This window comes from Pongo abelii, chromosome X (genome assembly GCF_028885655.2).
Source record: "Pongo abelii isolate AG06213 chromosome X, NHGRI_mPonAbe1-v2.0_pri, whole genome shotgun sequence".
Taxonomy (NCBI): domain Eukaryota; kingdom Metazoa; phylum Chordata; class Mammalia; order Primates; family Hominidae; genus Pongo; species Pongo abelii.
This window is the reverse complement of record NC_072008.2, coordinates 51036590-51060753: the sequence shown is the minus strand read 5'-3', so window position 1 is coordinate 51060753 and position 24164 is coordinate 51036590. Positions and strand designations below refer to the sequence as shown.

The 24164-nt window shown below is 42.9% G+C and overlaps 1 protein-coding gene across 5 annotated transcripts in view; it reads left to right on the top strand.

The window, feature by feature from the left end:
• The first annotated feature begins 360 nt into the window (after positions 1–360).
• SHROOM4 (shroom family member 4) overlaps positions 361–24164 on the top strand; it is a 233814-nt gene continuing 210010 nt past the window's right edge. For 3 of the 5 annotated variants that reach the window (XR_008518059.2, XR_653408.4, XM_009234854.4), the window contains exon 1: positions 361–792. Coding sequence is in view for 1 of the 5 variants with exons in the window: in XM_009234854.4 (XP_009233129.3) it covers positions 676–792 (117 nt within the window). In the remaining 4 variants the exon portion in view is untranslated. The remainder of the gene's footprint in view (positions 793–24164) is intronic. The other 2 variants (XM_054544557.1, XM_054544558.2) reach the window with 2 other exon arrangements.

Below are 24164 nucleotides of genomic sequence, written 5' to 3'. Positions count from 1 at the left end.
GCCTACACACACAGCCTCACTGTGTCCGCTGGCCTGCTGGCTTTGCTTTCCACCCCTCTAGGCAAGGTCCACAAATTAGCAGCCTTTTAACCCTCCCAGGTCTCCGTTCTCGGGACCTTCAGAAGAAAAAGGCAGTCAGAGAAACATGAACGCGCTAATCAGGAAACCAGCGTTTCAGCCCACTCAGCCACGCGGGCCGTCCACACTAACGACTTTCACCTCCTCTCGCCTGGGCTGGCTGGAGGGGCGGGGAACCCGGCAGTAAAGAGGAGGACCAAAGAGGGGCCCTGCTTGAATGAAACAATGTAACAATTGATGTGAGGCCTCGCCTCGCTCCCACTCCCCAGCGATCCTATAGGCGAGGTCCCAGTGACTGCCCCTCCCCATTGCTCCGTTTTCTTGTCCATTACGCGCTATCCCTCCGCCTCTCCTTCTTTCTTTTCTTTTCTTTTTTTCCCTTCTCCTTTTCCCCCCTCTCTCCCCCTTTCTCCAGCTCCGTGTCATTTCCTCCTTGCGCTCGCTCGCTGCCTGAGCGTCTCCAGCCGGGAGAGTAGGCGGAGCAGGGCGGTGCGGGGTGGCGTAGAGCTGGAGGGCGATGGTGGCGGAGCTGCTGGGGGCGGAGGCAACGTAGCCCCCTCGGAAAAGGAGCCCGGCGGCGCCTTAGCCCTGCCGAGGATGGAGAACCGGCCTGGGTCCTTCCAATACGTCCCTGTGCAGCTGCAAGGGGGGGCACCCTGGGGCTTCACCCTTAAGGGGGGTCTGGAACACTGCGAGCCGCTCACAGTGTCTAAGGTAAGAACTGGCGGCTCATGTCCTAACGGCGCCTAACTTTGAATGGACAAGCGGGTGCGAAGGCTGCCGCTGGACGGGGCCCTCAGGCCAACTTTGAAACTTAGGGCTGGGAGCGAAAGACCCTCTGAGCGGCACGGAGGGGTCTTGCCACCAGTCCAGGTGCAGACATCCCCTAAGGGTGGCTGGAACACGAGCTGGGAGCACAACTGGCCCCCGGCTAGAACCTTGCGCGCAGACACACTCTCGAGGGCGCTGGGGCAGCCCTTGCTCCCCCCACGTCGGGGCGGCTACTTCCCTCAGTTTGGGCTGGAGGAAGTGGAGGCCGTTGGGGATTTCTCCTTGGAGGCCCCTGCGTCCCTACGGGACAGTGAAGGACTGAAGGGACAGTCATCGCGGCTTGGCAGCTCTCTTGGCAGCGTTGTCCCCTCTATCGACCGGCGGGCCGTCCCTCCCAGGCAGGTTGCAGGGCTAGGGGCTGGTGTGGGAACGGAGATGAGGCATTGGTGGCTTTTGCCAGCCTCACTTCCCACGGCCGGACGCGCACACATCCATTCAGCTCTTGGGGCGTTGTTGCCGCCGGTTCGGCTCGGCCTCTCCCTCCCTCCAGAGTCCTGCCCCAGCGCCGGCGAGATTTCCTGCACGTTGAGAAGTGCGGAGGAAACTTTTGCGCCATGGAGCGCAGCTGTGCTGGAGCCGCTGCTGTTGCTGTTGCTGCCGCTGCCGCTGCCGCCGCCGCCGCCGCCGCCGCTGCCGCTGCCAGGGTTTGTTTGTTTTAGGAGTCTGTGATCTGCTGGAAGCCAAGTTGCAGCTGAGGACAGGAGAGAGGAGCTCTCCTGAGTGCTCCAGAACCCCCAAAGCGAGCCTCCCCCGTAGGGGTGAGGGCGAGGGGTAGGGGCAGCTGGAGCTGTTATCAGGAAAAGTGACTTGTGGGACGACTCACCTTGAGGTGCCAGATTGCCAAGTGAACGGACTTCACGAACTTTATTCCACTTTTTTGTTGTTTCTCTTAAATCTTCAAATCCGAAAAGCCCTCCCCCTTCCAACCCGCTTAATGACAGTTGAAGTTGTAGATGTGGATTCAGGCTGGAGATAGAAAGATGTGTCTTTTCAGCAGGGAACAAATATCACTTTTTTTTGCGGGGGGGTGGAGTTCAACATTGGTCACATCTCAGCAGAGGGTTCAGTAAACGTTCCCTGCATCACACACCCACAATAACCTGTGCGGCATTCGCCTTGCATTGGAGCCTGTGGTTGACTTCCAGTGTATGGGATCCTTCAGGCTTTGGGGCCCACACTCTTAGCAACCCTGGAGTGTTGCCATGGGTGTACCAATCAGATTGAGGAGTCTGAGGTATGCTGAGGCAACATTTGGGGGGCTGGCAGGGACCCCTCTGATCATTAGCCTCCCCAAACTAGCCCAGATCTTCATCCAGCACCCTTTCCCCCATACTTGTCATGTACTTTAACCAGCCTGAGATGCGTTTGTCATCCACCGTCACAACCCCTCCTGAGGCAGTCTCCCTCCAGTGTTCTCTGGAGAAAGTTACATGCTTTTTTTTTTTTTTTTTATAACAAAAACACTCAACTCCTTTGGTGAGGGGAATCCTGGCCTTCAGGAATTTCTTCTAATCAAGCTCCTCCTCTTCCCCACTCTTTCCACCAAGGTCACAATGGGATATGCAGCCCTCCATGGTCCGGCAGTTCCTCCCTTTCTTTTTCTCCTCACACCGCCCACAGAATTGCCACAGTCTGCCTAGACAACCTGCCTTGGAGAGGTCATTTTTCAGCTCTGCCCAGAGCTGACCCATCTTGAGAAGCACCCCAGAGAGTGCTTGCTGCTGTGGTCCTGGATTATTTTGTGAGCCAGTGAGAGCATGGCAGGGGGTGTTACTAAGTATGGGGAAGCCAGCAATTTGTGGTCCGGCTGGGGGATTATTTGAGGGTAGATGAGGGTTTCCTTGGCCAAGCTGTAGAGGAAGTGCTTCGTGTGTTGAGAGGCAGGGTGCCTTTTAATGATTCCCTTTCCACTGAATGTACAGTTGACCCCTATTATATGAAGGCTCATTATGACATGCATTTAAATATGCAAGGGGTAAAATTATTTCTCCCATTCCTCCCAAATACCCTAGTTCTTAACAGTAAAAGTCAGTTATAACTGGGTTGGCTTCAACGGTATATAAAGGGACCATAGTATTTTTTTAAGCACATTGATTGCCTGTATTGTGTTTCTCTTGACAAGACACTGTTTTGGCATATTTCATTAATTCCCTCTTCATTTTTCAGCCTTAATTTTATTTCCTTTTATGATTCAGAACAATACAGCTTTCTCCTTGAAAACAGCCTTCTTAGTCTGTACACACTGGTTGGGATGGGTTGAATGGAATAGAAAGATAATTGGGTTGGCAGATTAAAAACTTGGGTTCTAATCCTTTTTCGGCCACTCTCTAGTTCTGGAATGCTAGGTATATCACTTGCCCTACCTGGGTCTAGGCATCCCCATGTCTAAAATGACATTCAAGTGGGTGGTCTTTAAATGATGCTATGACAATCTAGTAGCCATGTTTTTGTCTGTTTGTTTTTGAGACAGGGTCTCACTCTGTTGCTTAGGCTGGAGTACAGTGGTGCCAGCTCGGCTCACTGCATCCTGCGCCTCCCAAGCTCAAGCAACCCTCCCACCTCAGCCTCCCAAGTAGCTGGGACTACAGGCACACGCCACCACGCTTGGCAGATTTTTTGTATTTTTGTGTTTTTGTATTTCACCATGTTGCCCAGACTGGTCTCAAACTCCTTCAAACAGTCTGCCCGCCTCAGCCTCCCAAAGTGCTGGGATTACAGGCGTGAGCCACCGCGCCTGGCCAAATAGCTAATCTTTTATGCTAGCTCTGGCTCTCTTCTCAGAAGTGTTGCTGCAGAGTGAGGAAAATAAAGCTTCGCTTCATTTGCATACAGTGTTACTATTTACAATGTGCTTCCTCATCCTTTATTTCATTACTCTCTTGCAGCTACACTGTGAGGCAGTCAGGAAAGATTGTGGAGAAACTGATGGAAAAACCGAGACTGATGTATTCAGTGGCTTACCTATGTCTATCGTACGGAGAGTCAGTGGCAGTCCCACTAAGAGAGTTTCCGATTCTTCTGTTAGTACTGTGGTTTGTGAAGGAGCACAGGGCAATAACTTTCAGGGATGTATCTAGTCTTATTAGCCTTCTAATGCAGTGTCCCTTTCCATGCCAGCCTGTAATTCCATACTTGGTGAGGACTGGGTTGTAGGTACACTCTGATGGAGTCTGGGCTCAGAGTAGGAAAGGACTATTTTGATGACTCCAAATCACTTGTGATGATCTCAGGTCAGGGAGAGACAGAGGTAAGGTGCAGGAAGCATGGTGGAAAATGGCAGAGAACCTCCTTTGTGGAAAAAAAACCAGAAGCGGTTTGCATCAGGGATGGCGCTGCATATGTGCTCAGAGATATCTTGTGGCACAAGTGGAGATATCTGGGGAGTGGGGGAATTTGAGAAAGTCGTGATTAGTGGGAGAAGAGGGTATGCAGTGGGAAAGTCTAGTTCATAATTGTCATGGGAGACCCTTTGGACCAGGAAACGATCAAGTTGGGGAAATCATCAATTCCTGCTGGTTCCTATGATTTCCCTGAATATGGGGAATTCAACTGCCTGATTTATGGACACTTGTATAGTACCCCCCGACAGTCAAGTGGCAAAGAAAGAGAAATTTTTTTAATACTATTGCTGGATGTGGTGTCTTGCACCTGTAGTCCCAGCTACTCAGGAGGCTTAGGTAAGAGGAATCCCTAGAGCCCAGGAATTCCAGGCTGCAGTGTACCATGATTGGGCAACATAGTGTGACCCCACCTCCAAAAAATAAAATACGATTGATTATCCTAAATAATAAGGGATAGTTTATGATGTTTCCCTATATTGTGGTGTTTCGAGTGAGATCATGGTAACAAGTAAAAGATACATGACCCATAAAGGAATAGGGCCCATGACATTGGCATTACTGATTCCTTTGGTTAACATGTTACACTACCTCATTGACTCAGGAGTACTGTCTGGATGGAATGGGGATTCTCTTCTAATCAGATGTGTCTAATGATATGTAGGCTCATGCTACATAATTTCCCTTTTCTTGGCTCATTTATGGTAGATGTTTCTATCTGGCATAGTGAAGCAAGTGGGGCTAGTTACTGCCCTGGAACAAAACAGAGTGGGATAGGGGAGTAACCTGGAGGAGAAAGAAGCTTTACTCCCATCCACTTGATGTGCTCTGATATTGCTATATAATTTTACACTCTCCAGACCCAAGTCTCTATTTGCAGAGTGTGGCCTAGGCATAACTGCCCCATCTCTACTATCACAGATGATGTGACAATGAATTAGGCAAACTCTAATAGTGTTTGCCATCCTTAGCCTAGGACAGTGGCAGGGCATGCTCATTAAGTTGTTTTAGTCTGTATCCCATTCCTAGTCTGACCTTATTTCTAGAAGCACGCAGAGAGGCAGTTGAGACTTCAAGAGGATCTGGATGAACTCAGACTGAGGTTGTCTTGTGGCTGGAAGTAAATTTGGCTGTGATTTTGAATTCTTGTTGGGTGCAGAGGTGGTATTATATGAACAATGAGAGTTCCTGTGAAATCTTTTGAGCTGTGTTACAGACCAGTGCCTGGCACTCACAAAGGGACCTTCATGGGGTGTGCATCTTTGGAGCTTAGTCCAGCCTGGTTACCTACATGAATCCCCTCCTCATTTCTGCCTCTAGAATCACCAAAGATGTCCATTACCTCAGTTTCCCAGCTGCTGCCCTCTCCCAGAAAGTAGAGGGCATTTTGAGGCATGGATTAGAAATCCATCAGAGAGATACAAAGAAGGTTGGAGGGAGGTGGAGCAAGAAGGGTGGGTGGTATGGCTGGTAACCCTTGGCTGAGCTTTGAGTCGATACTACTTTTGGCCCTGCTGGGTTTTCATAATACACCTGGTACCCCATTGAGAGCCACATGTATGCTTGCTGAAGTTAAAAAAGGTCAAGCCTATTAGAGGATTTTCCCTCTCCAAAACTTCACACAAAGAAAATAATTCAACTCCATTGTCCCTTAAAAAAATTAAAATGATTTCCCCCCTTGCCCTCCCCAACCCCCTCCCCAGGAATTTCTTTAAAGAAAAAAGAGAGACTTAGACTTGAGATTGGAGGTTATGGATGATTATCTGGAGGGAACATCATGGCTTTTATAGTTAGACTTCTTTAGAACTAGGGGAAAAAAGATGCTGACCCATCTGAGAAAAGTTAATGAAGAACAGCAGGGATTATGGGAAGGGCTGCTCTCACTGCCTGCCCCTCTACCCCTCAAGCACCAAGGGGCAGACTTAACTCAGGGCTCCCAGGGTAATTCTGTTCTTGGTAGAGACCTAGAATCAAAGAATCTCAGAGTGAAGAGAGCCTTTTAGAAGTCACCTAGTCTAATCTTAACCATTTCGTGAGCCTCCTGTGCAGTGTCCCTGAGCTTGTTCTACAGTAGTCACAGGGGAGCTCATTCCCTTCTAAGCCTATCCATTCTGTTGTTGGAAAGTTTTGACTGTGGACAGCTTTTCCTTTGTTAAGCTGCAATCGTTTTCCTTTTAGCTATCATCCATGGGTCCTAGCTGTATCCTCTGGATAGCATCACACAGAACAAGGGTGCTTCCTCTGTCTTGGGACAGCCCTTGGGATATCTGAAGGCAAATATTATATCATCTTGTTTCACTTTCCTAGCAGAGCCCTAGCTCTTTCAGCTGTTCCTTATGGGATGTAGATTCCAGCCTCTCCTCCTGTTTCCTCCTCCCACTCATGATGCACTTCAGCTTGTCCATGTTCCTCTTAAGTTATGGATCCCACAGCTGAATACTGTAACTGAGGAGAATCTGACCACAGTTGAGTATGAACATTCTTTAAAAAAATACAGCTGAAGATCACTTTGGCTCTTTCTGGCGGCCATGTCATACCAAAGCCCTGTGTCAAAATCTTTTAATGGAAGTAGCTGTGCTGCTATTAAGCCATACCTGCCTAAGGTCTCTATGAAGGCATCTGGGACAGCCACATAATAGATTTAGGAGGGACACATTTCATCTCCTACTATTTATTTAGAATTGCTTCTGCCCCTAGCCCTGGCCAGCCTTGGTAAAGGCATTGTAGGGGAGATGAGAGAGAAGATATAAGCCCTGACTTCAAGGAACATGTATGTTTAAACAAAGAGATTATTAAGTTACAGAGAAGGAATTTGTATAATAGAAGAAGGAAATGGCATTTAATGAATAGTGTCAAAGTCAGAATTCCAGATCTTTTTTATTTCCTTTTTACCTCTCTGAACTTAATTTTTTCCCCTTCTGGAAAGAATAGTTGTCTCCAAGATTGAAGATGCTAACCATATGTGCCATACACTCCTCAATTTACAGAGCCCCTATGTAGGAATATAGAGATAGCAGTCTCTGTCCCTATCCACTATCAGATATCTATTTCCCTGCATACTGCCACTGACACTGATTGGAAAAGCCCCTGCTGTTGCTGCCATCCTTCAACTCTGGGTTCTTCTGTCTGTACCTGGAATACACACAAGAGTGACTCCTGTTGGAGGTCTTGCATCCACAGCCTCTTTCTCCCCATCTCCCCACATTTACCAGTTGTCATCTGAGCTGGAAAAATATCTTTCGTTACTACTAAAGCCTTGATCAGGGAGTGGATTGGAGTGGGGCTTAATCTATATTATTACTGAAGGGTAAGGGGTCTGAGGAAGAGAGTGTAGAGGTCTAGGAAACGTATCTTCACTGACACAATGTTATTTATAATGGTTACGTTCAGAACAGTTCTGGAGAAGCCTATTTAATCCATAGTGTATCATTGATTAAATTATACAACCTAACCATCATTTATAATGTCCTATCTACAGGAAACAGAATTCAAAGCTCCAAGCTGCTTATTTATAGAAGGTATTCTTGGGAAACAATGCATTCATAAGTTAGGAACAAAAAGTGCTCTAGATAGCTCTGTTACACAGTTCTGGGGGAGTTTGGGATTCCACTACCATTAGTGCCCAAGGTGTTCATACCTTTGATGCTGGGACCAGATGTGTGTGCATGGTTACATTTCCCTCTGAAACGGAATTCCAGGTTTCCCTGAGGGTTATCTTGTAATCAGCAAGTAACCTTTTTATATTGGTTATGTCGGTATCAAGATCACCTTCACTCAGCTTCTATGGAGCCAAAATTTTGTCTCCTGGTGCTCCCTGAAATATACTCCCTTCACACATAATTCAATAAAATCATTAATGAATAAGTTGAGACTATTTTTTCTGGCTAAAGATTGTATTCCAAGGACTGGGAAGGGGTAGAGGTTTGTCTCCTTATACCTCTTTGCCCTATCCAGTGTAAATAGGCCAAGTGGAAAAATTGTCTTACGCATTAGTGTTGCAGTGGATGACCCATTCTTCCTCACATCACACTGGCATGTTTGCTTGGTCAGATAGCCATCCTGGCCATGCACTGAAGTTGCAAAAGTCAAGATCACTTGATCTCTCGAAGTGAGCTCTAACCTCTCCCTTTTGACTTCACATCCACATCCTCCTCTTTTACTGTGAATCTATGACTGTACCATATCACAACACAAGTACTGCCTAGTAGCAACAGAGACACATTTTCCATGCATCTCGGCTGTCCTTCTTTCATGTCAAGTCTTTGGTTCCCATCCCCCACCCAAGAGCACCAGTTGCTTGAGGCCTACATTTTGGACTGTCTCATTCAAGTGCCATTGCCCCTTTGTTCATTCATTGACTGCACTGCCCTCTGTCCAAAACCCAACTTTTTTTTCTTTTTTGGTCACAGTGAGCCCTTCTAGTCTGCTGTACCAGCTTTGTCCCTCTTGGCTCAGCCATACTTCCAGTGTTGGCGGGGGTGGGGGGTGGGTAGGGAAGAGGGAGAGAGAAGCTCACAGAGTTGAGGTTGATAGGTTTGAAAACACTCAGCAAATCATAACAGAATCAGAGGGAAATTTCCTCACACTGCATCTCTCTCTATCCTGTTTCAGTGATGGACAGAATCTCTGTCACATTCCTTATATTCTTTTATCAACTTGCTGAATAATCATGGCATGTTACTTTGGCTCTCCACACCCTCCTGTTTCTTCTCATACCCTCCATGGGACAAGTTCTTGCTTTACTGAAGGGTTGCTAAGGACGCCAGGATCCTTACTTGGTCTAGGCTGTGGAAGTGTGAAGGCTGACTGACAGCAGGCAGCTCTTGGAGTGCATTGCTTTTCTCCACACTCCTACTTCCTATCTTTCTAGAAGTGGCTGTTTCCTGGTATGTTCTCAGGGAGGACATGGTCTGTTAACTTTCACTCAAGTCTTTTAATGTTACATCTGTGAGGAATGCGGGAGGTGGGACTAATTTGACAGGATCAAGGGTTAAGCCCAGTTACGAACAGCCCCTTTGTGGTGTCTTCTGTCCCCCACCCTAATGCCACTCAACAGTTTCCTAGCTGTATGGTCTTCTCTCTTTCTTCCTGAACCTCTGGCAGGGAAGTTTTCAATGGTTCTCCTATACTGCCTTTCACGGTCCATAAGAAACTGATTTTTCGTTTCGGGGAGGGGGTTGGAGGTGAGATGAGGTAGAGCTAGAAGTAAAGCTGGTTTGACTAGTTATTCTGGAAAGGAGTTAGAGTCTCATGGCTGTAGCCCCATCTTTACTTATGAGAGGATGACAAGCTAAAGCCTTGTCTTTGTTGGGCTGCCTTGCTGTTTTCCATTTCTTTCTGTTTGAGTTTGATATAAGTAAAAGCCACTCTGAAAAATTCTACAGGTAGGCAGCTTTGGATGGCATCTTACTCTGACTGAGAGTGTGAGTGATGACATCTTGAAGCTTCAGGGGGTAAGTATCAGGCTTGACTCTCACATTCTTTAGAGGACTTGACAGAGTTTGGAGCTCTGTATTAACTTAAATTGGCAATCAGGAAGGATCAAGACAACAAGCAAAAGTAGACCAGGCAAGGATTTGGATACTTCAGTTGTGTGGCTGTGCCTCATTGAGTTTGGTAACCTCTTGAACCCAAAGGTGGTCAAAGCCTAGACATGGTGGGATCGGAGAGGTAGTGGACCACTGTATAGCAAATACTGCTATTTTCTAGGTGTTTTACATGTATTTTCATTTAACTTTTACAGTAACTCTTTGAGGCCAGATATTAATGTCTCCATTGTGCAGATGAAGAACCGAGACTCAGGAGAAGTTAAGTGAAAGACTCTAAGTCATATAGTAAGTGGGACAGCTGACATTCAAATTTACTTCTGTCCAACTTCAAATCCCATGCTCTTTCTAAAATAGCGTGTTTACACAGGTGAAAGACAGAGAAATAAAAGAGAACTGGATAAGAATGGGGTGTTGGGGGACGGACGGAGGGAGGGAAATGAGGGAAATGAAATTTGATGCAGAAACTGATAATGTTGTGAGTATCTGTTCCTCAGAGGTCAGGGTCAAAGGAAGGTCTTTGTTTTGTTTTAAATCTCAAATCAAGGTAAGGGGACTGGGTCAGTATTCAGAAAGCCTAAAGTTTAGTCCTAACTCTGCCACTCTTCATTTGTGTGACCCTGGGAAGTCATTTTCATCTCTGTATCTCAATTGCCATATTTGCGAAATGAGAGTAATACAACCTGCACTGTTGTCCAGTAGGGAGAGAGATTCATTTTATCATTTATTTCATATTACTATTAGCAGTATATGTGATTTAAGAAAGCAAGCAAGCGCATTCCACAGGTGTCCCTTATTAAACAGGAATTCTCTTAAGAAAATTTTGAGCCTAAAAATTGAAGTGTATGAAGTTATCTAATCATTGGGAATTGTGTGAAATGGCAGGGCACCTTTAGTGTAATGTCTGCTACTGCAAAAAGTTGGAAGACCAGCCATGATTTCTGCTAATGTCTTAACAGCCAGCACTTTGAAAGGCTAACATCTTAAGAGCTCTCAATTAGGCGTCCAATCAATCAATCAATCAGCTGATCAACTAACCAAACAACCAGTCAACACAGATTTGTTGAGCACTTTGTAAAGTGCCTAACCCTAAACTAGAGAATACAAGAGTTAGCCACCATAGAAGACCTGGTTCCTGGATTCTCAAAAGAGATGACAGTTTTGTTGAAGAGCTGCATTACTACAAGCCCAGGAAACAAAAAGCTTTAAGTACTGAAACTGTGGGGTAGGATCTAAGAGCATCATTTATTCAGTGGGAAGAGATTTCATTGTGGGCTGATGTAGCTGGATGTTTTGTGGAAAAAGGAAGAATTGGAGCTAGTCCTTGAGGGATAATACAGGATTTAGGTCGGTAGGCCTGGGAGGAAGAAGAACGTTGATTCCAGTTAGTACAAGCACTGCATGTCCTAAAGACACAGACAGAAGACTGAGACCAGTTTGTTCACTCCACAGTGTGTTGACTAACAGCATAAGGGCAGAGCATGTAGTGTTTGTTCGTTTATCCACTTATGAATTCATTCATTAAATTTTATTGAGTGCGTGTTCTAGGAGCTGAGCTATTCTTCCTATGGCCAATGAAACCAGCACAGAGCTCCATAGATGTCACTTTTATTTGTTTTCTAACAAATACTTTATAGTGCATATTCTGGGCACTAGTTTTCTAACTTAACACATATTAGCTCTTTTATTTTATTTTTTGAGACGGAGTCTCACTCTGTTGCCAGGCTGGAGTGCAGTGGCGTGATCTCGGCTCACTGCAACCTCCGCCTCCCGGGTTCAAGCGATTCTCCTACCTCAGCCTCCCAAGTAGCTGGGACTACAGGCATGTGCCACCACACCCAGCTAATTTTTGTATTTTTAGTAGAGATGGGGTTTCACCATGTTAGCTAATTTATTAACTCCATTTTACACATGAGGAAATTGAAGAAAGATTAGGTAACTTGCCCAATGTCATATTTCTTGTGTGGATGGCTACATAAGTGAGTCAGTGGAGATCTTCTTGATTCTTGCAGACTAGTGGGATATAAAGGTGAATGGATTTGAGCCAGGTATTCTGAATACCCCAGAAAACTGGGCTATAGAATGGATGCAAGTTGGAAGTAGGTAGCCATTTTGTTGTTTGGATAATCAGTGTATTAAGAATAAGGCACCTAGTCTAAGGTCATACCACCCTGAACATGTCCGATCTCATCTGATCTCAAGAATAAAGCACCTAGCACGGTACCAGTCACATAATTGTTTCCATGAGGAAAGACCTGAACTGAACAATAGATAGGCAAAGTCATTTTGAAGGAATCAGCCCATCTTGGCAATTTGCTGACTTGTCATACATTAGGGAGTGGCCAGAGGTTAGTGATAATGCATACCGTTGAAGAAATGAAGAAGAGGTAGGAGTCAGGGATTAATCTAATATTTAAAATCTAGAAGGCTCTGAGAGATTATGGGAATTGGGAAGACCAACCAGGTTTAGTTCAGTTTTAGATCTTCTGAGACTGAAGTGTCTGTAGGCCAATCAAAAAGTCCCTAGGCAGTTGGGGAGCATGTTTATTTAAAGCCACTGATCAGTTAAAACAACAAAGCATTATTTTAGGAACATAATGATCAACACAGACAATTTACTAATCTACTGGTTGTTTTGGAAACGAGTTAATTGCCACACAGTCTTATGCCCCAAAGATGGTAGAACAGACCTGCATTGTTATTTAATGGGCTTTCCTGGCCATAGCTTTGTCTTGCTCTCTCCTCCAATCTGTGGGATGCTTTGTCAACTGAGGTGTTACTGGCTAAAGTTCATTTTGTATAACTTAGAACTTGAATTGATAGGAAAGTCCAAATAGCAAACAAACAAACAAACAAAATAGAAGAAGCTGTCAAAAGGCTGAACTTCAGACTGGAATGTTAAAATGGTTTGAGGCTGTTAAAAAACCTCAGTTAACTTGCCAAGATGTTTAAGGACTGTTTTCTCTATATGAAAAACAAAATGTGGTGGCTTGGTAAGGCAAACCTCAAAGCACCAGTTTCAAGTCTGTGTTGCATTCTTGTTGTTAGCAGTTTTACACTCTTCCCATAGTGTAGTATTATTAATCCATAAATATCATTGTTAATGTTCTATAGTAGTATTGGTTCTTAAATTTGACTTTTTAATAAGCATTGTTAAACTTTCAAGAATGATTTCATTGCCTACAGTGGTGTCTTCACCACACTAAAATAAAGGGTAAATAGGGATTTACTTCACAATTTTGTTTGTTGCAAATGTGGTTGGGAAATATTGCTTTATTATTAAGAGACTTTTGCAAATTGACGTGATTATCTGACCCCAAACCCTAGCACTGGTGTCCTTTATACTTACATGAAATTCCCAGGAAAGATTCCTTTTATGTGCAGATAGACTTGACAATATTAGGACCAGTCCAGCCCTCCCCACACCCCCTTTATCCTTCTTGGATTGCCTTTCCGTTGCCACTTTTGTGCAACATCACCTGATTTTCTACATGGTGAAGAACTGAAAATCCGAATGTTGTAAAGATGCTTATGCCATGGAACCTGGTCTAAATTAACTCCTTCCCTACCTTCTTGTAGACTAAACTCACTTCTTGCTAAAAGGCTAATGACCACATGGGTTCCTTTACCTAGCTCCTCTCTCTAACAACATGAAATAGCTTGTAATTTATATTTGAAATTGATTTGAATCTGTAGCTGCTGGGGAGATTTTTGTGTAAAAGATTGCCCAAGTGCTCTGATTTTTACAAGCGCCTGCTTGCTAACTTCCCTGTGTTGTGTGAGCCCTGGTGGGAGGGTGATACTCTCCTTTTCTGGAAGTAAGGGGCTCAAGATGTAATTTGCGTGTTTTTCCCGTGCCTTTGGCTGAAGAAAAGTGCAGTGTGCTGAAACCTGCCCAGACCTTGCACATACTGTATCTGCTTAAAGAGGGTTTTGGCTCTTAGCCCTTCTCAGCTGCATTAGGGTTCAGGTTACATCCCTCTCCCCATCTAGCCACTAATAAAAGCCAAAATAATTAAGGATCAGGGAGAGTAAATTCCCACTGCTAAGACCCAGGTGGGGCCTTTCCATCTCCCATCCCCTAGCTTGGAGCCCTAATTTAAGGCTGAACTTTAGTCTAAGTCTATAAGTGACAGTGATCTGGAACAGGCCCCAGAAAAGCACTTGACAATCGGGTTTTGCCCCATGCTGGCAGTACGTTCTCTCTCTCTCCTTTGTCTCTCTCTCGTTCCCTCCCTCCCTCCCTCCCTCTCCCTCTCCCCTTCCCTCCTTTCCCCACCACGTTGGCATCTTAGAGGAGACCAGTGACCCCAGGGATCAAGCTAGCTGATTCTGTTGCAGCAATGGAAATAATGTGTCATACTTCCGTTTCATCTAAACTGGGAGATTCAGATGAAGCTTCTGTTTTTTTTCAAGCCCTTGACCCAACTTCAATACATTAGGACCCTCATTCAGAATAAGAAACGTCATTGATATATCTCTCAACTCAAAAGAGATGCATAGTAATGAGCTCTGAGATAGTGAGCTCAGATGGGAAAGGGCAGCTTTGAAGGAGGATCTTGCAAGAGCTGGGACAGGCAGGAAGAAGCCTCATTCTGGAATAACTACACTACTGTAGTGGCCTCTTCAATGGTTTCTTTCCCTTTGATCATCCCCTCCTCCCTCCCTTAAAATTATTTAATGGTTCCCTGCTGCCTGTAGAATAGAGCCCAGACTACTTTTGCCTGGTATTACAGACCATTCTCCATCTGGCTCTAGTCTTAGCAATCCTTCCAGGCCCCAGGTTTTCAGGCAGAACGGTTACCTCTCTGTTCCCCAAACCCACCTGGGAAATTCTGGCCTCCAATTTTCTCACCATGATGTTCTTTCCAGTGGCTAGACTTCACACTGCATCCTTGGAAGGACTTCTCACTTCTCTGGCCCTCTCCATAGGACCTAACCTTCAAGCCCTACCTCTAAGCCTCTAGGGCATCATCTCTGATTGCTCCTGGTGGAAGCAATCAGAAACTCCCCTTTGAAATGCCAGAGTTCTGATTTTCCAGTAGCCGTCTTTGGGTACTTTGGTTGTCTTGTGTTTGGTTTGCTGGATCAAGATCTTCTAGACGACAATGGTTGTATCTTCTATATATTTTCCATAGTCAGCACAGAGTAGACTCTCCATCATGGTTTGCTGGTTTAGATAATATGTAAGAAGAGTCAAGCAAAAATTTTTTACTCAGTGATTGGTAATCTTTCCCCTTTCCACTTCCAAGCCTAAACTAGAGAATATGACCAGATGATTTGGATGTACTGGCCAAGTTTCCCAAACTTTGTGTGACACCCCACCTAAGTGGGGTGAGCCTTGAATGACACACACATGGGAACTAGAGGCAGAGGGAACACTTAGAAGAAAATATTGGTGGGGACAAAAGTTGAGAAGGATCCCAGAGGCAACCCAGGATGAGAAGGAGCAGTAGAGGATGGGGTTGACTACCTGCTTGTCCCCAGGCTGCCTGAAGTTTGGTTTATAACAGTTGAATTTCATGCTGCTGCTAGAGTTCCTGTGTGTAAGCTGTGTTCCGAGGTTTGCATGTGGGAGAGGCCGGCTGGCTGATGATTGCAGCATTTCCTATGGTGTTGGGACGTGTTGCTGTGAGACTCTTAAAACAACAGCCATCCCACTTGTTGCTATGTGTTTAAGGTGGGTGTAGTGTTTGTCTTCAGTAAAACTCAAGTGTTTCATTGCTTTAGCTGAGAGGCAGTAGCTTTGGGTGAACACACTCTGTGTGTGTATGTGTGAATGTGTATGTGTGTGTTTTCACTTTTTCTTAAGCAAGCTCTAACGTGTTGTGTCTGACTGGCCTTGGATGTGAGTCACTGTCTGGTATTTATACCCAGTGTCTTAAGTGTCCTTATTATTTGACCATGATATTGCTATTCTCCCTATTTTACTCAAAGCTGAGAATGCTGAGAAGGGCCAAAGGGAACTCACTCTGTCTTCCTTCCAAATGGGGTCTAATCTCATTGGTGGTTAACTGTCTCTGTGGCAGTCAATTAGGTTATGTAAGGGCACTAAAGGAAACAGGTTGAAATTCACAGTAGTAGTACTGTGACAGTTTAAAAGACACACTATAGGGCTTCTCTTAGTTTGTTCCTGTCCAGGGTACTGTTGGAGAGTTCACCCACTGGAATGACTTTAGGAACAGGCCTCGAAAGGGGCCCTAGGAAGTGTTTGTCCTTAGCACAATCACAATAAGTATGAAAGGAGTACAAACAAACTGAGAAAGCCTTAGAGAGGAGATGATCCAGCCCTTGCAGGCATTGGTGAGAGAAGCAGAGAATGTTAGCTTCCTCCTTACTGTTGTTTGTATTAAGTCCTTCCAAGATTGAAAATTTTGTCTTAGAAGCAGGCTCGTAGAGTGTGGGAATGGTAAACCCCATCAGAGGCACTGTTGTTATCAAAGGGACAGAGCCTCAGATAGGAAGGACATGGCTGCTAGCATGGTCATTTGGAGGCCAGGCAGCCAGTAAATCATTTGAGAATGACTTGAAGGTTCAAAGGGCAGGAGGGAATTCTTTGGGTGACCTCATAGGTGCTTGAAAAATCAAAGGGATAGCTGGTGTGCTTTTATGTTTTCAGGCCTGCTTCGGAGGGTCAAGGGAATGGAAATGCACAGTAGAAAATTCGCATTGCTGTTTTTATGTGCTTGGGAACCCTAACTCCGGGCTGGTGATCATCAGAGTTACCATTAATTAGATGCATATTTTGTTCTGGGAATTTTATATGCATACTCTCTAATCTTCTCATCTCTACTTACTGTAAATTAAGTAGTAGTATTCCTGTTTTACAGATGAAAATAATGAGGTTCAGAGGGGCAAAGTAATGTTCTCCAAGTAACCAAGCCAGTAAGTGGTAGAGCTGTGATTTGAACCCAACTCTACCTGACCCCAAATCCTATGCTTGTCCTACTATACCTTAAAATTTTACTTCAGCCCCAAAGCCCCTTTCTGTGTTTCATATTGTCTTTTTAATACCACTGTTAACTATGATGACTATATTCTGTGTTTCATAGCATTGGAAAAAGGTGGGTTTCACAGATCAGTCATTTTACAACTTTGCTGGGAAGCTTGTTAAAAAACACAGATTAGACTCCAAGGATGAAATAATATAATGCACGAAGAGGTACTTAGTAGTGTCCCTATTCCAAGATGCAGAAATTGAGGCTAAGAGGGAAGTAACTTTCCAGAATTCATTGGACCAGTAACTGGCAGAGCTGGTATTCAAAATCCAGTTTATCTGATTTTAGAGTGCCTGTTCTTTCCCATGCTCTGGTTGCCTCCCAAACTAGAAGGGCAGCAAGCAATAAACAAAAAAACAGACTTGACCCTCTCGGCCCCTACAAACCTACCCTTCTTACTGCCCTCTCTGTCAATGAATTTTTTTTAAGTGAGGGGTGGCCTCCCTCTCTCCCTCTCCCCTCCTTCCTTCTCTTCTAGCACAATTTATTTGTTTAAATGTTTATTTTGGGGATAGATGATAAATGTTCATGGAACAGAATTTTAAAAACTATATAAATGGGTACATCTTTCTTCATTCATGTCCCTAAACCACCTTATTTCCCTTCTCAGTGGCAATCACTGTTACCAGTTCCTTGTGTACTCTTCCAAAGACATCCTTCCAAAGATACATTATATGTAGGCATGTTGTATATGCTCATATATGTGCATGCTCAGTGTCTCTGTTTCCTCACTGCCTGTCTTGCTGAATCCTCTCCAATCTGGCTTCCAATGAGGTCTTCCTGAAGGCCAAATATACTGGCCTTTTCACTGTTTTCATCATCCTTGTTTTCTCTATACAATTATTGTTTATCAATAATTTGTTGAATAGGTAAAGTAGTTATGTGGTTTAAAAGCTAGTTAGTATGAAAAGGCGGAGAACAGTTTCCCAATCATCCTTGTCTCTCATCTGTCCAGTTTCACCACTACCTGCCACTGTGCTTAGATATTTCTGTGTGTCTTTTCAGAGCCTCTCTATACATACACAAGCAAATGTCAATATAGATTCTTTATTTTGCCTTTTATACAAAAGGTAGCATACTAAAACAATCTTTTGCGCTTCGCTTTTTTCACTTACATATCCTAGAGGTCTTTCCCTATCAAGCATACAGAAGGTTATCTCTATTTTTTAACAGCCATATTGTATTTAATTATTTAAACAGTCCTTAGTATTGCTAGTCATTGGCATTGTTTCCAAACCATTCAGACTTGACCTTCTCCAAACTCTGCTGCCAGTATAGCTCCTGTAATACTGAACTCTCTTGTTTCTGCATCTTCTCTTGCTGTTTCTCCATTCTCCTCTGTGAATCGACTGCCTCTCTTATCTCCATCCTGTGGATATTCCTCAAGGCTCAGCGCTCAGCCCCTCCCCCCACACTCTTTTCTGTTTCTTCTTTCCCTATTCTCCCTCCCCCCATCCTTTCCCCCTCTCCTCTTTTCCTCAAGAAAGCAACGATGAGATCTCATAACTCCTGAATCTCTAGTCTTAATCTTTTCCACTGTCTGATAGTATCCACAGGAATATTTTTTTTTACCTCATACCCCAGTATGTCTAAAATGGAACTTATCTTCCGCTTGTAAAACGGGCTCTTTCCTTGGCTTCCCCACTGCCCACTCAGCTAGCATTAAAATCATGGAGTCATTGCTTACTCATCCCATATCCCACATTCTGTCAGTCTTGCTTCCTTTACAATAACCCTCATATCCACCCGCTTCTTTTCAATTCCTGCTACTCCTACCCTCTTCCAAGCTCTTATTACTTTATGTCTGGTTTCTGGATTCCTGGCTGGCTTCCCTGCTTCTAAGATCACTCCTGTTAAATTTATCTTATAAGACACTTCTTCTATCCAAGAATTTTAGTTTTCCTTTCTATACAATGAGGAAGCTGGACTGACTGGTTTGTCTCAGAGGTGGGTTAAAATCCTAGCCCTACCATTCCTTCAACCTCCAACATTCTAGACCAGAACTCCATCCTTTCCACCTCTAATATTCTAGACCAGAAATCTTCCCAGTGTCTCCCCACCTCCCACCATTTCCACTCTCTGTACTGTTCTCTTTCACTTGAATTGTCGCTATAGCTCCATGCTCCCAGCAGTGCCTTGAAAAAATCTTTCTTCCATATTGGTCCTAGAGTCTTTATCCTAAATTAACTTATAGTTGAAAGGAATCTTAGAGGCAGGCCATCCAAGCTGACCAACACTAACCTGCTGCCTGAGTGCCATTAATAACACCCTTGAATTTGGTTGGTCAGACTGTTCTTTTGAATGCTTCCATTGATGGAGAACATTATCTCATCAGCCAGCCCTTTGTATTGTCAGATAGCAAGAGTTGTTCTATATCTCCTACCACAAACTGACACCTACTGATCTGCCTTTATGATACTCTATTATTAAAAACTTGCTTCATCTTGATTTAAGTTCAAACCCCTCAGGTCTGGCATCCGAAGTTCTCCAGAAATATGGCTCCTATCTTCCCCTGTAGGCTGAAATCATGGATACTTCCTTTGCACTTCATCCACATTTTAAAAAATAGCTAATATTTATTCAGCACTTATTGGATGCTACTGTTCTAAATGATTTTACATGTATTATTTAATCCATATGGCAACTATATAAGTTTCTATTATTCTTCCCCATTTTATAGAGAAAGAAAATGAGGCATATGGAAATCCAAATGGTTTACCCAGAGTCTCACAGTTAGTAAATGGTAGAGCTAGGATTTTAACCCAGAAAGGCTATCTCCAGAGCACATACCCATAATCACTGCCATACACAGTCAGCCTCAAATGTGACAATAATTTTCTGAATATGCCCAGTGACTTGTTATCATGGTTTCTTAAAATGCATTTCTAGTCCCAGCTACCTGACTAAATCTTACCTGTTCCTTGAAGCCCATCAGAAATTACCTTTCCTTCTGGTCCCATTCTACCCCATCTTCCATCTGGTGCTCACCATGTTCTTTCTAACGAGCTGGGCATGCTTGTTTTATATACTTCATGGGATATGCTCCTTGAGGGCAGGGCCCACAGACATAAACTGCTGGATTAGGCTTTTAACCCCAAATCTGTTCCATAGAGCATTTAACAAGTAGAGCTAGGCTTTAGGAACTTCTGAAAGACTTGAGATTTCTTCTTTTTGAGTTTGTATGAATCTCCTCTTTCTAAATCTGGCTCTAAATTCTTTCTTTCTTAGGCTATTAATTCATTTCTGTTTATTGCCCAATAGTTTTGTACATTTGTTCCCAGGTACTGTCAGGGCCAGAAAACAAGTGTTGTTATCCATGGTTTTATATATATATACATATATATCATATATATATGTATATATATATGATATATATAAAGATGTTGTTATCTAACATATATCATTATGAGATATATATGTGTATATATATATGCACACACATATATTTATATATATTTATAGACACATACACATATATATATATATATATACACATTTATATACATATTCCTACATATATATACTGGGAGCCAAATGAGGAACAATATTAAAAAGAAATTTCATTACATCCCTTATCTGCGATCTGACTTCCTTAATATTTATTACTTCTGATCTCCTCTCTTCCTTGTCCTTAACATGTATTACTATGCTAGGTAGATAAATAGGTAGGTAGGTAAATAGATAGATACCTCACCACACAATCTAGAGATTGTGAATCTAGAGACTGAATTGTAGTGTGTGTGTGTGTGTGTGTGTGTGTGTGTGTGTGTGTCAGAGAGAGAATGATGGAGGGTGGTTGGGTAGTTGGAGGGACAGTTTTTTGAGTGCAAAGCTTCCTTGTCTTCTGTGCTAAGAAAGCCTCTTTAAAATGCTGCATCCTGCAGAACATCCCTCCCCCAACCTCCTCCTTCTCTTCTATTTCTTCTCTTAATTTCATAGTGATTGTAGTTTCCCATGTGTATTTTGTAAATGAGTTCTGTCTATAATTTGCCAAGCTCTCTGATTGAGTGAGATATGCTCATCTAGCATGTTAGACAACAACATGATTTACTACCCAGACAGGCTAATTCAGCGGGTAACACATCATTCTCTGAAGGATCACGGTACTGTTAATTCAATGTGTACCAATTTAATTATATTTCAGAAGTTAAAAAAAGTTAAATAGCTCCAGTTGAAGTGTTCTAGTTCAGTAAGCATTGACTATAAATCATTATTGGGTACTTTACAAATTTATGTTGATGCACTGGCTGGTATTTTACATAAGTATAAGATACCTACCTCAGGGTGTACAAAACAAAACTTGGTTTTGTAAAGTACAAAATGTGCTCTTGATTTCTCTCTCTGGCCCCATAATATCTTCATCAACCGCCATCCCAACCCATACAACTTTCACAGGGCCCCTTTTTTTCTCCCTTCACATATTTCATCAGACTCTTTAAGGTAGTCATAGACTGGTTGTGATTATTACTGAACCATATGGGAACCACACATCTTTTTTTTTTCTTCTACTTTCTTGTATAATGGTTATGACTTCTTAAATTAATTAAAAAGCCCCAAGATTAGTTTTTAACTATTGAAAGACTTAAGGCCAGGTAGCCCTGCTTTAATTTCATCATTCAACAAAGCCAAAGTTAGTAACCCCTCTTTTTTCTTTTCTTTCAGATATCACCTGAAATCTGTTCTCCAGAAGGGTGATACTAGTTACTGCAATATACATTAGTGTGCAGCATTCATGACCCTTTATTGTTTTTACTAAAATCTTCAGGATTAGAAGGGTCTGGGAGTCATTAGATAGTCTCCTCTTCCAAACTGGGTTGTGCCTACTGGATAAAATTTGACTAAAAAGCAATGATACTGACTTTTTTCTCCAGTCTTTACTTTTGTATTTTCGATGTCAGAAAGTATATTCATATGTCTTGTTAAAATTTTACATTCATCTAACTTACTTTTTATTGTAGTGAGAACATTTAACATGAGAGCTACAATTTTAACAGGATTTTAAGTTCACAATACCACACTGTTAACCATAGGCACAATGTTGTACAGCAGATTTGTAGAACATCTTCATCTTGTATTACTGAAACTTTATACCCCTTGAATAGCAACTCCCCATTTCCCTCTCCCCCTGGCTCCTGGCAACCAACATTCTACTCTCTGCTTCTGAGTTTGGCTATTTTAGATACGTCATATAAGCAAAATTATGCAATATTTGTCCTTCTGTGACCAGCTTATTTCATTTAGCATAATGTCCTCCAGACTTATCTATGTTGTTGCATATTGGAAGATTTCCTCTGGAATGACATTTCATTGTGTCTTATGCCACATTTTCTTTATTCTTTCATCCATGGACGTTTAGGTTGATTCTACATCTTGGTTATTATAAACAATGCTCCAATGAACATGGGGTTTTAAATATGTCTTCAAGATCCTGATTTCAATTCTTTTAGATGAATACCCAGAAATGGGAATGCTGGATCTAGTACGTAGTTCTAATATTAATTTTTTGAGGAACCTCCATACTGTTTTCCATAGCAGTGGCACCATTTTACATTCCTACCCACAGTGTACGAGTGTTCCAGTTTCTCTGTATCCAACACTTATATTTTCTCAAAATAAATGGCCATCCTAACAGGTGTCAGGTGATATCTCATTGTGGTTTTGACTTGCATTTCCTTAATGATTAGTGATGTTGAGCATCTTTTCGTGGGCCTGTTGGCTGTTTATGTGTCTTATTTGGAGAAATGTTTACTCAAGTCCTTTGCCCATTTTTAACTGGATTTTGTTATTATGCTGTTGAGTTGTATAAGTTCCTTATATGTTTTGGATATTAACCCCTTATCAGATAAATGCTTTGCAAATATTTTCTTCCATTTCATAGGCTGCCTTTTCTTTCTTTTCTTTTCTTTTTTTTTTTTTTTTTTTTTCTCCTGAGAGAGAGTCTCGCTCTGTCACCCAGACTGGAGTGCAGTGGCGTGATCTCAGCTCACTGTAACCTCTGCTGCCCGGGTTCAAGCGATTCTCCTGCCTCAGCCTCCCAAATAGCTGGGATTACAGGTGTTCACCACCACGCTCGGCTAATTTTCTTTTTTTGTATTTTTAGTAGAGATGGGGTTTCACCATGTTGGCCAGACTGGTCTCGAACTCCTGACCTCGGGTGGTCCACCAGCCTCAGCCTCCCAAAGTGCTGGAATTACAGGCGTGAGCCACCATGCCCGGCCTACCTTTTCACTGTGTTAAAAGATTCATTAGTTGTGCAGAAGCCTTTTAGTTTAATGTTGTCCCACTTGTTTATTTTTGCTTTTGTTGCCTGTGCTTTTAGTATCATATTCAAGAACCCATGGCCAAGACTAATGTCAAGAGCCTTTTCCCTCACATTTTCTTCTACCAGTTTTGCAGTTTCAGGTCTTATGTGTATGCATATGGTGTAAGAAAGTGGTTTGATATCCAGTTTTCCCATACCATTCATTGAAGAGACTATACTTTCCCCATTTTGTAGTCTTGATACCCTTCTCAAAGATCACTTGGCCGTATATGGATGGGTTTATTTTGGGGCTGTCTCTTCTGTGCCCTTGCTCTATATGTACATACTGTTGATTACTATAACTTTGCAATATGAATTGAAATCAGGGAATCCAGCCTTTTCTTTCATAAGATTGTTTCGGCTATTTGAAGTTCTTTGCAATTCCTTGTGAATTGTAGAGATTTTTTTTTTCCTATTTCTGTAAAAAATGCCACTAGGGTCCCAGCACTTTTGGAGATTGAGGCAAGAGGATTGCTTGAACCTAGGATTCCAAGACCAGCCTGGACAACATAGTGAGACCTTGTTTCTACCAAAAAAAAAAAAAAAAAAAAAAGTCAGGCATGGTAGCACATGCCTGTAGTCCCAGCTACTCAGGAGGCTGAGGTGGGAGGATTACTTGAGCCTGGGCAATCAAGGCTGCAGTGAGCCTTGATCATGCTACTGTACTTCAGTCTGGGTAAAAGAGTGAGACCCTGTCTCAAAAAAAAATGCCATTAAGATTTTGATAGGGATTACATTGATTCTAGATCACTTTGGGTAGTATGGACATTTTAACAATAAGTCTTGGCATTCATTAGCATGAATGTCTTATTTATTTGTGTCTTCTTTGATTTCTTTCATCAATGTTTTATAGTTTTCAGTATACAAGTCTTTTGCCTTCTTAGTTACATTTATTCCTAAGTATTTTATTATTTTAGGTGCTATAGTAAATGGGATTGTTTTCTTATTTTTTGAGGTAGTACATTGTTAGTGTATAGGAACACTGTTGATTTTTGCATGTTGATTTTGTATCCTGTAACTTTACTGAATTTATTAGTTCTAACAGTTTTTTTATGGAGTGTCTAGGATTTTC